The following is a 17,484-nucleotide window of genomic DNA, read 5'->3' on the forward strand; positions in this document are numbered from 1 at the left end:
TGTGGAGTGGTTGAAAAACAAGTTTTAATGACTCCAACCTATGTGTATGTAAACTTCCGACTTCAACTGTATCTGTCAGAGAGCGGTATGACGTGGCTAGTATTACTATCTAACAGCTGTTGTTTGGATGGAAATATTTTGTAGCCTTTGTTTTGTCTCATTTCAGAAGTAAATTAACTTAAGAGAGCGCTGGCAAAAAGTTGGCTAACATTAGATATTCTTTCTGCCTTAATCAAACTAGACCTGAATCAAATGATGAACCCATCGGCCAACAATTGAAGATTGCACTGAAAAAACGTCAGAATATCAATGTGAGTTTTATTAGTCAGAATGGCAATGTAACGTTATTGAGCTGTCAGTTTCCCTAGCTAATTACCTACTTTTCACACTGACAGTAATAAACAGCTGTAATGTTACAGATTTCACTGTCATGATGCACAGTAGAGGTCTGCGCTGGACCGATTTCTTTATCCCGCTCCCGCCCTCACCTGCTGGCCTTCTGTCTGACACCCACACACTACCGCAAGAACTGGTCCCAAACCCAACCGCAGTATGTGACACAGCTCACATGCCAGCCATGGTCCCAGCAATTTTGCACCCTATAGGCAATTTCAAACTTGCAAAAATAACTTAAGAAATAGGTTCAATTACCAGAGATTCTTACATGGGCCTTATATTGTATTAATGGGCTATATCAGCCAATAAGCAATTTTTGGGGGGAGTGGTAAGATTTTCAGACGGTGAAATAATGGGTGATCAATATTTAAGCCTATTTCTAGGCAATGTAAACTATAGCCTAATAATAGGCCTATTAAGGAAGTACATTACCTTGGAAAGATAACTGCCCCGTGCTTCTTCACACATGCATAGGCTATATCCTACTCTATTTAATTGAGACCACACCTGATCTTGCAGGGCAGTGACACTTGCTACGTTTTGCTTAGTCCTATAGAATATCGCCCACCTATTAGGAGGACAATTTGCAGGCAGAGGCAAATAAAAGGGTAATCAATACTTAAATGAATAGGCTCAACGGTCGCTCACCATAGTAACCTAACCTATGTGTGCTTTGTGCCTTTTCAATGATGATTCCATGTTTTGATTGCACTTCCGACTCCTGTTGGTTGAGCGCCCTCCACTTCCGACTCCTGTTGGTTGAGCGCCCTCCACTTCTTCCATTATCAATAATAATTTACAGAGACCGTAGTAAACTTCAGTCTAATCATAATTAATTTCATATTCAAGTTAACTGCCACATGACTCTCTGCCTATGTAGGAAGCCTACTCTCACACCCAACTAGGAGAGGTAGGCTAATGTTGAAGTTGAAGCAGCGAATGTGTGAACAATGCAAAGATATGCGCATTTAACACAATAGGTAGGCTAACGCACACAAAGCAGAAAGAGGACCGTTTCCAAATAATCTGTGGGACAACAAAAATATTTGCATCCGAAAGTCGTCTTTATGACCCCCCCTTGCCCGTAGCATGAGAAATGCTGACTGCGCAGCAAGGTCCCGCAGACATCCAGTAGGAATGCAGCCCTCTAGTGCAATCAGTACACAACAGGATCAGATGGTGATGGGGTCCCAGCAGGGTCAGGCAGCCAGGGAAGACCAGTCTGTGACAGAGGTGAGGTGAATTTCTGAAGACACACCACACTCTCTGCAGCAAACACTGGAAAAGCCAAATGCCATTTTAAGGGAGTCTGACAAACCCCCAAAGTTGATTTCCAAACTGTATCAAGAGTTGATAGAGGCTTTTCCCGATGACACAAATATGTAAAACAAAAATATGAGGGAGACCTGGTAGAAGCTATTGATGATGATGAATGGATACATATGTTTTAATGTCCAGTCATGTTCATATCATCTCAGACATAAATGACTACAGTTTAAGGCCATCCATAGAAAGTACTATATGCCAGTGAAACTGAATTACATGGACTCAGAAATGTCATTCCTCTGCTGAGGTGTAAAACACAAAAGCGTTCCCATTTGCATATGTTATGGTCTTGTGAAGGCTGGCGGAATTCTGGCAAACAGTATGTTCTTTTATCTCTGCATGTCTATAGATTCTCCCTGTTTTTGTTTGCTTGGAAATGTTGATACTGGAGACTTATCTGAAGAAACTGTGTAGCCATTTATAGCAACTAAGAAATGCAATACCATTAATTGGAAGGTTGGTTTTCCTCACACAATGTCAAGTTATGTATCACTAGCTTTGATTTATTACAAGATTAAGGGTATACTGGGCAACTTTCATGAGGTCTGGATGTGTTATATGGAATACAGTTTGAATAAAGTAGTCTGTATTGAAAACATGCCCATGTCAGTGGAGATACCGATTTAGGCAATCTCTAGTTGCTGCGCTCCTCAGTCCTGGCCCTGGGGGTCTTTCGTCCTGTGGGTTGTCGCTCTGGCCTTGGCTTAACACACGCAAAACCAAAAATGAATGTTTCACTAAGATCCTAAAGCTGAGTGGGTTGTGTTGGGGGGCGACCCAGCTATATTGTGTGCAAGTAAAAAGAGCTCTACAGTACTGTTAGGCATATGAGATTAATGCATGTTAATGTATATTTTAGGTGTTTTTTATTTATTTTCACAACTTTCCCTTGGGAACAAAACATTTTTTAAAAGGTGGGAACTGGGACGGAACTTGTGTTGGGAGAGAGTGGAGTTATTGACTAGACTGGTGGGGGTCGGGCATGCAGGTGGCTCGGGCTGGCAGGTCAGTCTGACTGAAATTTGATATAGAGGATGTCTTAAAGTCAATCAAAAGTCTGTAGTTTTTCCAAGAGTTGTTCATTTGTTACTCTATCGGTTAAAGGTGCAACAATATTTATTATTGAATTACCTTTGATCTTGTTCAGTCTGATTAATCACATTAAACATACTTAATAATGATCTCTTACCTAGCTTGATGACAGTGGGCATGTTTGCTTACTTTTTGTTCTAAATAGAGACAGCATATTGGATTGTGTAAAAATGCAAGATATGAGCTTTAGATAAAAACCAGAGTGGAGCCCCTGACTCTAGCTCTAGTCCAGGGGGTAGTGCGCGTTTCTCCACTACTACTGGACACTACTAGTGGAGGAGTGCACACTTTGCCCTGAACCAGAGCTATATTGACTCTTACTTTTTATGTTTGTTGTTATTTCTCGCTTCCTGATCACAATAATCCTGGAGGCCAGATCTGGGTGTGCTTTAGCCAACTCCTCTGTAGTGGTCCTTGCCATGGCATACAAGAAACGTGAAGGTTTGGTTAAAGCACAAACAGGAACTAGTGACCAGGCTAGATAGAAGTAACATTTTGGAAGAGAAAGGGAGAGATTGACTTGTGAGGATTTGGGTAGGGGTGAGACAGACCTGAGAGGACTGAAAGGGGTAGACTGACCTTGGAGGACTGGGGGAGAAGGGGGTGGTAGGCAGCCCAAGTAACCAAAAGGTTGTTGGTTCAGATCCCCGAGTTGACTAGGTGAAAAATCTGTTGATTGTGCCCTTGAGCAAGGCACTTAACTATAATTGCTCCTGTAATAGCTCTGGAGAAGAGGATCTGCTAAATTACTCAAATGTAAAATGTAAGCGGGACACTAACCTGAGAGGACTGGGGGTGGAGTGGGAGACTGACCTTGGAGGAGGGATGGAAAAGGGGGAGGACGGGAGACACTGACCTGAAAAGACTGGGGGAGGAGGGGTGAAAGGGGAGGCTGACCTGAGAAACTGTGGGAGAAGAGGGAGAAAGGGTGACACTGACCTGAGAGGACTGGGGTATTTTCCAGCTGACTGGAACCAGGACGTTGTTGGAGGTGGAACCCGAGGAGGTGGAGGAGGTGCTGCAGGTCACAGCTATGGCCCGGCTTTTCCCCTCCCGGCCTGGAGAACCTTGCAGCTCCTCATACCTCCTGCCAATCACTGGTGTCTACAAACACACACGTAGGGACCTTAGTACGTCACACACAGAGCACAGGTTTGGAGCAGAACCTGAGTGTCTCTGCAGCAGTAAGTCCATGATTGGACAGCTCCCATTCCTCTGTCCTATCGCTGCTCCAGTCTAGCCCTCCCAGCCAGGACACAGAGCAGGCCAACTATTCAGCCGCTCATCAATATTTCAACACCTGCCAGGCAGCGTTTGTTAAGCCCTTAGCACTGTCCAATGGCAGCCGTTCATAGCCCCAGCAGCTCAATTACCGAGCAGGAGAGATTCGCACATTAGGAAAATAAGATATCCCCCAGTTTGGCTAAATTAGCTTATTCAATCCAGCTGCAGTCAATTTACACAGATTCCATGTGCCTCCGGTAACATGCTGTTCTTCTGTTGTGTTTTTCTCCCCACCCCCTTCCGTCTAAAAATACTGAGGAATTTGTCTGAGAAACGAGAGGTAAGTTTGTTCAATCATTCCTCTCTAGGCTGTAATGCTCTCTGTTTGGCTGGAGCTCACTCCCTCTCCACCCCAGCCCAGTTTGAACTCTCCTCCACCCTGATTCCCACACAAAGGACAGCGGTAGACCTGTCTGACAATATTTCCTGCCATTCATAAACCTCACAAATAGCTGCCTGTTTGGTTCTTAGACATACATAAATCATACATTGCTTCCCAGTCTGTCTGTCTGTTAGCCCTCACAACATCGCTCTCTAGTCTAGCTCTGCCCAGACTGGCTGAGAGTGTTTTTAGTGTGTGTGTGTGTGTGTGCGCGTGTGTACTTTTCTAGCTTTCCTGCTAATCTACTGGGGTCATTATTAAAAGGCATAATCTCTAATTAACTGGAAGGAAAGACATGTTTCCTGTCCAAAACAGATCCAGTCATCAACAGTCTCACACCAGTACCACACCCTGGAAAACACAGGAAAAGTACAAGAAAATGCGAGACAGTAAACATTCCTCTAAGTGCCTTTCATGCTTTTAACAACAAACATTTGGCTATGACATAAATGGCACCCTATTCCCTATAGTACACTACTTTTGACCAGAGCCCTGATCAAAAGTATTACACTGTATAGGGAATAGGGTGCCATTTGGGAAGCAGTCTTTAACACAGAACAGCTTCATGCACAGAACAAACCCTGTCTTGTCCGTGGCTTGGCTGTCAGACAGGGAGTGACAACATTACATCAGAGTGAGAGGAAGTTAGAGAGAGAGTGAGAGAGAGAGAGAGAGAGAGAGCGAGAGTGGGAGAAAGTAAGACAGAGAGTGAGCAAAAGAGAGTGAAAGAGAGAGAAACCGAGAACCATTGATGTCTGACTAACCTCAGAGATGTCAAAGGTAAAGTCCAGTGTTTTCCCGGGCAGGGCTTTGGAGGAGCGCTCCCACACCTGGAGGTCCAGGTGGGCCAGCTCGCTGTGGGGGGACGTTGGCTGCACCAGGCTAGCCGACCGGGACACCACTAGCTTCAGGATGTTCAGGGCTTCCCTCCAGTGGGCCGTCTGAAGAGCGTGTGCAGACAGAGCACACACACACAACGAGAGAGAGACACACAACACAGAGTCTGTTAGAAGATATCCACCATATGACGTCAAAACTGTTTTCATTTATCAAAGAAGCATAAAGCAAATCCTCTGAGGAGAATCCGCCAGGAGAAAGGTTTCAGTGTGTGTGAGCCTGGAATGAGGGCCTGCAGCCAACACAGCAGGCTGTTTATAGAGTCATGTTGGGTGTGCCTTCAAATTTGTTGCTGAGACGTAAGACTCTGTTTTCCCTTTTTGCAGTAGTTAAAGGAATACTACATTCAGTATTCTGTTCATCATATTATTTTTTCACAAGGACCAGACATTGACCACAAGCATTTCGCTACACTCGCATTAACATCTGCTAACCATGTGCATCTGCTATCCTTGACCAATAAAATTGGATTTGAACAGATTGAAATGGGTTTATAATATAATGGAGGAAATAGAAAGGATGTGAGAAGGATTCCCGAGGGGATGAGACTGGACCAGATGAAGCCAAAGGCTGCAGATTAAGAATCAGGAAGGTGTAGAGTTTGGCTTGGAGTCTCAGGTAGACATTGTAATTAGGCTGCTGTGGTGATGGCAATCCAGGAGATCTTGACAGAGTTTCATCAGATTTGAGCCAACTGTAAATGGGCCACTCAGGAACATTCACTGTCTTCTTGGTAAGCAACTACAGTGTAGATTTGGCCTTGTGTTTTAGGCTATTGTCCTGCTGAAAGGTGCATTCATCTTTCAGTGTCTGGTGGCAAGCAGACTGAACCATGTTTTGCTCTTGGATTTTAACTGTGCTTAGCTATATTCTGTTTTTTTTTATCCTGAAAAACTCCCCAGTCCTTAACTATTACACGCATACCCTTAACATGATGCAGCCACCACTATGCTTGAAAATATGGAGTGTGGTACTCAGTAATGTGTTGTATTGGATTTGCCCCAAACATAATATCATAATAGTATTCAGGAAAAAAAGTTAATTGCTTTGCCACATTTTTGCAGTATTACTTTAGTGCCTTGTTACAAACAGGATGCATGTTTTGGAATATTTTGATTCTGTACAGGCTTCTTTCACTCAGTCAATTAGGTTAGTATTGTGGAGTAACTACAATGTCCATCCTCAGTTCTCATATCACAACCATGACATTCTGTAACTGTTTTAAAGTCATTGGCCTCATGGTAAAATCCCTGAGCTGTTTCTTTCCTCTCCGGCAACTGAGTTAGGAAGGTCACCTGTACCTTTGTAGTCACTGGGTGTAAATAATAACTTCACCATGCTCAAAGGGATATTCAATGTCTGCAATTATTTATATTTTTTTCACAAATATCAATGCCCTTTGCGAGGATTTGGAAAACTTCCCTGGTCTTTGTGGTTGAATCTGTGTTCGTACTTCACTGCTCGACTGAGGGACATTACAGACAATTGTATGTGTGGGGTACAGAGATGAGGTAGTCATTCAAAAATCATGTTCACCTCTACAGGATCGGTGGGTCCCCCACAGGAAGTAGGCTAAATGTGATTAGCATGAGGTTGTAAGAAACAAGAATATTTCCCAGGACATAGACATATGTCAAATAAAATCAAATGTTATTGCTCACATACACATGGTTAGCAGATTTTTTATTGTATTTTATTTCACCTTTATTTAACCAGGTAGGCAAGTTGAGAACAAGTTGTCATTTACAATTGCGAACTGGCCAAGATAAAGCAAAGCAGTTCGACACACAACACAGAGTTACACATGGAGTAAAACAAACATACAGTCAATAATACAGTAGAAAAATATGTCTATATACAATGTGAGCAAATGAGGTGAGATAAGGGAGGTAAAGGCAAAAAAGGCCATGGTGGCGAAGTAAATACAATATAGCAAGTAAAACACTGGAATGGTAGATTTGCAGTGGAAGAATGTGCAAAGTAGAGATAGAAATAATGGGGTGCAAAGGAGCTAAATAAATAAATTCAGTAGGGGGAGAGGTAGTTGTTTGGGCTAAATTATAGATGGGCTATGTACAGGTGCAGTAATCTGTGAGCTGCTCTGACAGCTGGTGCTTAAAGCTAGTGAGGGATATAAGTGTTTCCAGTTTGAGATTTTTGTAGTTCGTTCCAGTCATTGGCAGCAGAGAACTGGAAGGAGAGGAGGCCAAAGGAAGAATTGGTTTTGGGGGTGACCGGAGAGATATACCTGCTGGAGCGTGTGCTACAGGTGGGAGATGCTATGGTGACCAGCGAGCTGAGAAAAGGGGGGGACTTTACCTAGCAGGGTCTTGTAGATGACCTGGAGCCAGTGGGTTTGGCGACGAGTATGAAGCGAGGGCCAGCCAACAAGAGCGTACAGGTTGCAGTGGTGGGTAGTATATGGGGCTTTGGTGACAAAACGGATGGCACTGTGATAGACTGCATCCAATTTATTGAGTAGGGTATTGGAGGCTATTTTGTAAATGACATCGCCAAAGTCGAGGATCGGTAGGTAGCTACAGAGAAGAGAGTCGGTCCAAGAATTGAGCCCTGAGGCACTCCCATAGAGACTGCCAGAGGCCCGGACAACAGGCCCTCCGATTTGACACACTGAACTCTATCAGAAAAGTAGTTGGTGAACCAGGAGAGGCAATCGTTTGAGAAACCAAGGCTATCGAGTCTGCCGATGAGGATGTGGTGATTGACAGAGTCGAAAGCCTTGGCCAGATCAATGAATACGGCTGCACAGTATTGTCTCTTATCGATGGCGGTTAAGATATCGTTTAGGACCTTGAGCGTGGCTGAGGTGAACCCATGACCAGCTCTGAAACCAGATTGCATAGCGGAGAAGGTATGGTGGGATTTGAAATGGTCGGTGATCTGTTTGTTGACTTGGCTTTCAAAGACCTTAGAAAGGCAGGGTAGGATAGATATAGGTCTGTAGCAGTTTGGGTCAAGAGTGTCTCCCCCCTTTGAAGAGGGGGATGACCGCAGCTGCTTTCCAATCTTTGGGAATCTCAGATGACACAAAAGAGAGGTTGAACAGGCTAGTAATAGGGGTTGCAACAATTTCGGCAGATCATTTTAGAAAGAAAGGGTCCAGATTGTCTAGCCCGGCTGATTTGTAGGGGTTCAGATTTGGCAGCTCTTTCAGAAGATCAGCTGAATGGATTTGGGAGAAGGAGAAATGGGGAAGGCTTGGGCGAGTTGCTGTGGGGGGTGCAGTGCTGTTGACCGGGGTAGGGTAGCCAGGCGGAAAACATGGCCAGCCGTAGAAAAATGCTTATTGAAATTCTCAATTATAGTGGATTTATCTGTGGTGTGGGCAGCTGTGGGCAGCTGGGAGGAGGTGTTCTTATTCTCCATGGACTTCACAATGTCCCTGAACTTTTTTGAGTTTGTGTTGCAAGACGCAAATTTCTGCTTGAAAAAGCTAGCCTTGGCTTTTCTAACTGCCTGTGTACATTGGTTTCTAACTTCTAGATGTTAATGCGAGGGGAGAGAAATGCTTGTGCTTCTAGTTCCGACAGTGCAGTAGTATCTAACAAGTAATCCAACAATTCCCCAACAACTACCTAATACACACAAATCTAAAGGGGTTTGTCCTTTGTTTTGTTGACGTTGGGTGAGAGGTTGTTCTCTGAGGCTGACCGGAACATATCCCAGTCCGTGTGATCAAAACAATCTTGAAGCGTGGCTTCCGATTGGTCAGACCAGCGTTGAATGATTCTCGTCACTGGTACATCCTGTTTGAGTTTCTTCCTATAAGACGGTAGGAGCAAGATGGCGTTGTGGTCGGATTTGCCGAAGGGAGGGAGGGGGAGGGCTTTGTATGCATCGTTTCTTGAGGGCCGTTGTGGTGTCTGCTTGTGGGGGAATGTACACAGCTGTGACGATAACTGATGTGAATTCTCTTGGAAGGTAATATGGCCGGCATTTGATTGTAAGGAATTCTAGGTTGGGAGAGCAGAAGGACTTGAGTTCCTGTATGTTGTTATGATTACACCATGAGTCGTTAATCATGAAGCATGCACCTCTTCCCAGAGAGGTGTTTATCTCTGTCGGCACGATGCATGGAGAAGCCCGGTGGCTTAACCAATTCCAACAACATATCCCGAGATAACATTCTCTGTTTCACGGAAACATGGCTACAATCTCTGATGTCTCTCTGGAAGGCAAACCTTGCTTGAATTTCGTCTGCCTTGTTGTCAAGAGAATGAACGTTGGCGAGACGTATACTTGGGAGCAGTGGGCGATTTGCGCGTCTACGGAGCTTGACCAGGAGGTCGCTCCACCTGCGGCGTCATTGTTTTGGGTCGACTTCTGGGATTAGATCCATTGTCCTGGGTGGTGGTCCAAACAGAGGATCCGCTTCGGGAAAGTCTTATTCCTGGTCGTAATGTTGGTAAATTGACGTCGCTCTTAAATCCAATAGTTCTTCCCGGCTGTATGTAATAAGACTTAAGATTTCCTGGGGTAACAATGTATGAAATAATACATTAAAAAATGAAATACTACAAAGTTTCCTAAGGACTCGAAGCGAGGTCTGATATTGGCAGAAAGCTTAAATTCTTGTTAATCTAACTGCACTGTTCAATTTATAGTAGTTATTACAGTGAAATAATACCATGCTATTGTTTGAGGGGAGTGCACAGTTATCTATTAAATGTATTAATAAACCAATTAGGCACATTTGGGCAGCCTTGATAACATTTTGAGAAGTAATGCAATGGTTCATTGGATCAGTCTAAAAATAGTTGCCAAAATCTAAATTGACGCTGGGCTGAAATAATACATTATGGCCTTTCTCTTGCATTTCAAAGATGATGGTGCAAAAGAAATACAAAAAAAACACGTGTTTTTTTCTTTGTATTATCCTTCACCAGATCTAACGTGTTATATTCTCCGCATTCATTTAACATTTCCACAAAAAGTGTTTCCTTTCAAATGGTATCAAGAATATGTATATCCTTGCTTCAGGTCCTGAGCTACAGGCAGTTAGACTTGGGTATGTCATTTTGGCAAAAAAAAATATATATAAGAATTATGTTAAGCATAATTTTACTCCTAAACATATTTAGGCTTACCATAACAAAGGGGTTGAATACATATTGACTCAAGACATTTTAGCTTGTCATTTTTAAAATTAATTTATAAACATTTTTAAAAACATTATGTGGTATTTGCCTGTAGTTATTAAACTCTGCCTGATGGACCCATGGGTTGAGGCAAACTCTGTCATATCCAGGATTGTCATGCACTCCACTTGTCCTGCCACCTGACTACATTGTCCATAACCTGTAATACATTACATAGATGGAAGAACCTCACCCAGAGAGCTGTGCATGTCAGTATGTGGTTAGACAGCCAAATCCTTAGATTTGGCCAAATAGACAAATAGAATGCCATTCTAGTTGTACTCTATACACAACTTATTTGTATTTGCTAGGTATGTGTAGGCATACTGTCTTTGTAAGCGCATCAATATGAGATTTACAGCATAAAATGATTTGTCTTGGTAACACAAGCACACCCATACATTTTTTGTAGATAAATGTATCTACATTAAATCTGGGCAATGTTTGTGCAATGTCCACATGTAACGTAAACTCACCCCATTCCGTACAAATGTGCGCAACCGCGACATTCAAACGAGGCTGCAAAGAAAACTAATGGGACTGTAGCTACTGTGTTGACATAAAAGTCTGGGGTGTGAATTACGTTTCTATTCAAGCGTTGATCAACATGGTAATGGCTTTATAGTATTGGAGAAAAGTTGAAAAAACGGACCATACGTTACATCGTGACGTTTCATGCCGTAACGTACAGCACGCGTAAAGCAACTATTTCTGTCTTACAATCTCTCTCCACCAGGTGTAGCACTTCTCTCATCATTTAAAAACAGGAAATGGACAGTGACGGGGGTAAGGGGGATACCTAGTCATTTTTTGCGTCGTCACCGCAAGCGACCATCAAAAGCCAATGTTTACTTCTGAAGATCACTTTAGCACCGCTCTAAAAACCCAATTCATGACACATTATATAAACTCTTTATATAGTGTTTTATTTACATTTAGGAGGCGATAAGGCGATAAGTTGGACAGATCGAGTGAAAAAAAGCAATTTTCCCACACAACTCCTCTCTTTCTCACTATCACACATTATTTTGCTTCCCCACCCGCCATTTTTAAATAGACTCGACGGAGCTCATTGCCTTCTTGAATCATGCAGAAACGGGCATTGTGGAGGTCTCGTCAATGATTTTTTTGGAAAGGGGAGAAATTGTGCTTTACAATGGTATTGACATTACAGTCGATCTGGAAGTATTACGTTTTTTGGGCGCTAAAATAAGGTCAATTGTACGGACTGAGGCGATGTAACAAGAGTGAGTTAGTTTACGTTAGCCTACACCTGTAGGGACATCAGTAGTTCCGTCAAGGATCTAACAGCCGACTTAAGGAGAGACGAGACTAGACACAACTAGCCAGTTATATGTAGTATATTGTGATGTAAAACAGCAGAGCTGACTTAAGAGCAGGCATTCAAGTCGCAGTTGATACCGTTTTCATAGTAACATGTTTTAACACATGATGAACATTTGAAACTAAGTTGCAAGCTACTTTCATAGCAAGAGGTTGTAGAACGATTGAGTCATGAAACTAAATCCAGACACTGGCTCTTGCTACAGTATCTTCCATAATGGATTTGACAGAGAAATATCAGCTAGATAGGCTAGCCAGCTGCAGCTATCTCCAAGCTATGCGAGCTAGCTGCTGTCAGCTTGGCTAACCACAAGGTCAGCAGAGGCTTTAGCCATCTTGAAATGGCCCGTCAGTCAGGAGGGGGAGAAGTCCTCAACTTCAAAACATATTATTTCACTAATAACAACATCATGTTCCTCTCACCTGGACAAACTTCTCGATGGTCTTGAGGACCTCCATATTGAATGGCTTGGCCTGAATGACTGACAGGTCCATGTGACTCAGCAGGCTGTAGATGATCTGGAGCAAGGTCTGCTGCATGCTGGGTAGACCCTTCTCCAACAACTGGCCAATCAGAACACACTCACAGTTAATGACACAGTCTGAAATGGATGGATAGCCCTACATTGATCGATTTAATCCATTGATCCATATCATTCGAGGAGAAACTTAATTTATGTATCAGAAACTCTTAAGGATAATTCACACTATAGGGCTGACCTGAACAGCACTATACTGGCTCAGATATTTTCTTCTCACATTGTCCTTTCTTGCACTGTTCCAGCAACTAAGGTAGATACCAAACTAGGCCAGCCCTGTACAGTTCGTCTTTAACTGGATTGGTTTGGCCCTATAGTGTGAATCAGGCTTAAGAGGAGTATGGTTATCCATAGAACAGCCATACAGACCTCGGCCATGTAAGTGACCATGTTGAGGGTGATCTCGGAGAAGGCCTCGTGGAGATAGCGACAGACGACGTTGACCCAGGAGAAGCAGTTCCGGGTGTACGAGTGTGTTTTGTACAGGGTCATCACATGGGCCAAGTTGGACAGTTTCGAATTCTTCTCCTCTAAGCATACCTGGCCATCCAAGCAAGAAATCAAATACTAAATATTTACGGTACATATTGTCAATGAATCATAAATAATGAATTAGATTGACATGAATTCGATTTCAAAATGACCAAGAGTACATTTATATACTTTACATTGACTTAATTTCTGGAGAAAATTGACCTATTTCACCTCATTTTGCATGTGTAAAGTCCTCGTTTATCTATTAAATGACGCACATTGACTGGAAAGTTGACGAGGAGACTAACCTGAGCTATTCTCTGCGCCACGTCTTTACAGAACTGGGATGGGCCGTCGAAGTTCTGGACCAGATGTGGCAGCAGACAGAGAACGTTCAGAGGAAAACCTGGGGAACAAGAGAAATAGGGCTTCAATTTCACTCAAAAATTATAAATAATCATTAATAACAATATTTCATTTATAACTCGCTTTTTATTGAAAGAAAATCAAAGTGCTACAGTGACGGCATAAAATGAGAGACAGACACAAAGAACCAACTGACGCGGCTGAGCATGTGAGCGAATAAGACGCTCGTGGACGAGGCTCCTACGCATTAGTTAATTTAGCCAAATTTGTACTTTGCATTTCACTTTCTTACATATCACATTCGAGTGATGAATTGGTAAGTTATCTTTTTGATTCAAATGTCACACGATCTGAGGAGCAGAAGACCTGTCACTAACGTTTGAACCTCGATGGCAAACCTGAATGATAATGGTGCCGACTCCAGTCCAACTGTTACAGAGCCTCATGCGTTCACACTCCACACAGATCTTCAGAACCTCCGTACGGTTCTGATCTCGGAAATTACAGCTACCATTGCCACTCAGCTCAAAACTGCCATCGATGCTACTCTGACCCCCTTCACCGCTGTCCTGGATGAACAAGGCCGCTGACTTGACGGCTTTGAACATGACTTGTGTGACTACCATAAACACATAGTAAGCCCTTGAGAAAACGGTCGCCCGTCTGAGCTACGATAACCAGAAGGTGCTGGGGGTCCATAGCCCCAGCTGGCGGAGATGACAACTCCAAGCCTAGAGTGTTTATCGTCTGTTTTCACTACTACTGTGACAAGGAGCACATCCTCCAGAGGCAGGGCAGAGACCAGCTACACTTCTGTGGATGCAAGGTGTTCATCTTTCCTGACCTCAGCTCGAGTGTCACCAAGAAGAGAGCTAAATTCCTCGATGTGAAACGCAACCTTTATCAGAAGAAAGTTAAATTCTCACTCTGCTCCCCTGCTCGTCTCCACGTTCAACATACCGGAGGGAAGGCTAAAGTTGGACTCCCACGAGGATACCAAGCGTTGGTTCAACAGTCACTTCTGATATATTGGATCTATGACATACTCTTTTGCCAGGTAGCATGCATAGCCTAGTCTAGCCTACCTTCCAAGTCGAAGAGATGTTTTGATTTTTACAGCAAAGCTTTTTTCCCCCTGTTGCTACTCTGCAGAAACACCATTGAACTCTGATAAAAATGACGACTACTGTCTTGTGTGGTTGTTATTTAAGCTACATGTTTGGGAGGTCTTTTTTATTTGGCTAGATGGCTAGCGAAGTAATGTATGGCTACAATTCCAGGCTTTTGCAGAGCTTTCCTTTTTTAGTTCTCATCTAGATACTTACTGAAGGACTTTTGGCCCCTTTACTACGCCCCATTAATCATTCATACATGTACAGACACTTGTTTTGTTGACATTGAGTGAGAGGTTATGTTCCTGGCACCACACTCCCAGGGATCTGACCTTCTCCCTGTAGGCTGTCACGACATTGTTGGTAATCAGGCCTACTACTGTTGTGTCGACTTAAAACTTGATGATTGAGTTGGGTGAACAGGGAGTACAGGAGGGGGCTGAGCACACACCCTTGTGGGGCCCCAGTGTTGAGGATCAGCGAAGTGCACGTGTTGTTTCCTACCTTCACCACCTGGTGGCGGCCCGTCAGGACGTCCAGGAACCAGTTGCACAGGGCGGGGTTCAGACCCAGGTCCACAAGCTTAATGATGAGCTTGGAGGGTACTACGGCGTTGAATGCTTAGCTATAGTCAATGAAGAGCATTCTTACATAGGTATTCCTCTTGTCCAGATGGGATAGGGCAGTGTGCAGTATGATGGCGATTGCATCGTCTATGGATCTATTGGGGCAGTATGCAAATTAGAGTGGGTCTAGGGCGACAGGTAGGGTGGAGGTGATATGATCCTTGACTAGTCTCTCAAAGCAATTCATGATGACAGAAGTGAGTGCTACGGGGCAATAGTCAGTTACCTTTGTTTTCTTGGGTACAGGAACAATGGTGGAAATCTTGAAGCATGTGGGGACAGCAGACTGGGATAGGGAGAGATTGAAAATGTCCGTAAACACTCCAGCCAGCTGGTCTCCGCATGCTCTGAGGATGCGGCTAGGGATGCCGTCTGGGCCGGCAGCCTTGCGAGGGTTAACACGCTTAAATGGCTTACTCATGTCGGCCATGGAGAAAGGAGAGTCCACAGTCCCTTGGTAGCGGGCGAAGAAGGTGTTTAGCTTGTCTGGAAGCAAGACGTCGGTGTCCGCAACATGTCTGGTTTTCCCTTTATAGTCCGTGATTGTCTATAGACCCTGCCACATACGTCTTATGTCTGAGCCGTTGAATAGCGTCTCCACTTTGTCTCTATACTGACGTTTTGCCTGTTTGATTGGCATACGGATGGAATAACTACACTGTTTGTAATCGGCCATACTCCCAGTCACCTTGCCATGGTTAAATGCGGTGGTTCGCGCATTAAATTTTGCGCACTGCTGCCATCTATCCACGGTTTCTGGTTAGAGTAGGTTTAATAGTCACAGTGGGTACAACATCTCCTATACACTTCCTGATAAACTCAGTCACCGTATCCGTGTATTCGTCAATGTTATTCTCGGAGGCCGCCCAGAACATATCCCAGTCCGCGTGATCAAAACAATCTTGAAGCGTGGATTCCGATTGGTCAGACCAGCGTTGAATAGTCCTTAGCATGGGTACTTCCTGTTTGAGTTTCTGCAGATAGGAAGGGAGGAGCAAAATGGAGTTGTGATCAGATTAGCCTAAAGGAGGGTGGGGGAGAGCCTTGTAGGCATCCCGGACGTTGGAGTAGCAGTGGTCGAGTGTTTTTAGCAGCGCGAGTACTACAGTCAATGTGTTGATAGAACTTCGGTAGCATTTTCCTCAAATTTGCTTTGTTTAAATTCCCAGCTACAATAAATGCGGCCTCAGGATATGTGGTTTCCAGTTTGCATAAAGTCCAGTGTAGTTCTTTGAGGGCCGTCTTGGTATCGGCTTGAGGGGGAATATACACGGCAGTGACTATAACCGCAGATAATTCTCTTGGGAGGTAATACGGTTGGCATTTGATTGTGAGGTATTCTAGGTCGGGTGAACAAAAGGACTTGAGTTCCTGTATGTTATCACAATCACACCATGAGTGGTCAATCATGAAAACCCCTGCTTCTTCCGGGAGAGATATTTATTCCTGTCTGCGCAATGAACTGAGAACCCAACTGGCTGTACGGCCTCATACAGTATATCCCGAGAGCCATGTTTCCGTGAAAAAGAGTATGTTACAACCCTGAGCTTGTCAACTTTATTATCCAGAGACTGAACATTAGTGAGTAATATACCAGGAAGCGGTGGGTGGTGTGCGTGCCTCATGAGTCGGACTAAAAGCCCACTCCGAATACCTCCTCTACTCCGGCGTTTTTTTGGATCAGCCTCTGGGTTAAGTTCAATTGCTCTGGGGAGTATGAACAAAGGATCTGATTCGGGAAAGTCGTATTCCTGGTCGTAATGCTGGTGAGTTACCGCCGCTCTGATATCCAAAAGTTCTTCCTGGCTGTATGTAATAACACAAAGACATTTCTGGGATAATAATGTGAAGATAACTTACACAATAACACACAAATACTGCAAAGTTGCCTAGCAGCTAGAAGCACAGCTGCCCTATCTGTCGGCGCGGTGGGCCGTAAGATAGTCTAGCTAGCAACATTTTCAGATTTTACACGTTTCTAATTTTAACAGAAAGTGGTTTCATTTCAAGTTTGTGTACTGTTAGCTAGATAACTTTAGCTAGCGAGCCAGCCAGATAACATTATGTGTATGACCTTATAATTCATATCTCAGAGCCATTTTCTTGACTAGTTATAGCCTAATGTTATATAGCTAACATTGAACCTGCAGATTCATGCAGGGTAGAAACGTCATGCAGGGTAGAAACGTCATGAGTTGGGATTTCTTAGAGGAGTTTAATTCCTCTAACAAACCAATTAAATTATAACAAAGCACAACACTTTGTCCGGTTCTAATAATTTGTAAGGTTATTTTTTGCATAAAATAGACAAAGATCAGTCTCAAAATTAATCAATAGCGTTTATTCCCGAGAGCTCTGAACATAATCACATGTACTTTAGTTTATATATCACACATAGCGTCCTAAATGTCCCTGCTCCTCTCCGACAAGGACAAAGCTGCTTCAAAAGTTCATTCCAACACACACATATTGCTTATCATATGCTAC

General features: G+C 43.6%; 1 protein-coding gene across 4 annotated transcripts in view; it reads right to left on the bottom strand.

Annotated features, from left to right (window-relative positions):
• The window catches only part of LOC110507323 (protein furry homolog), a 194,706-nt gene that overhangs the window by 50,810 nt on the left and 126,412 nt on the right, over positions 1–17,484 (bottom strand). For all 4 annotated transcript variants that reach the window (XM_021587244.2, XM_036964702.1, XM_036964701.1 and 1 more), the window contains exons 47-51: positions 13,202–13,299; positions 12,789–12,959; positions 12,304–12,444; positions 5,245–5,421; positions 3,754–3,918 (exon numbers count right to left, since the gene is read on the bottom strand). In XM_021587244.2, coding sequence (XP_021442919.2) covers positions 3,754–3,918; positions 5,245–5,421; positions 12,304–12,444; positions 12,789–12,959; positions 13,202–13,299 — 752 coding nt within the window. The remainder of the gene's footprint in view (positions 1–3,753; positions 3,919–5,244; positions 5,422–12,303; positions 12,445–12,788; positions 12,960–13,201; positions 13,300–17,484) is intronic.

This window comes from Oncorhynchus mykiss, chromosome 27 (genome assembly GCF_013265735.2).
Source record: "Oncorhynchus mykiss isolate Arlee chromosome 27, USDA_OmykA_1.1, whole genome shotgun sequence".
Taxonomy (NCBI): Eukaryota; Metazoa; Chordata; class Actinopteri; order Salmoniformes; family Salmonidae; genus Oncorhynchus; species Oncorhynchus mykiss.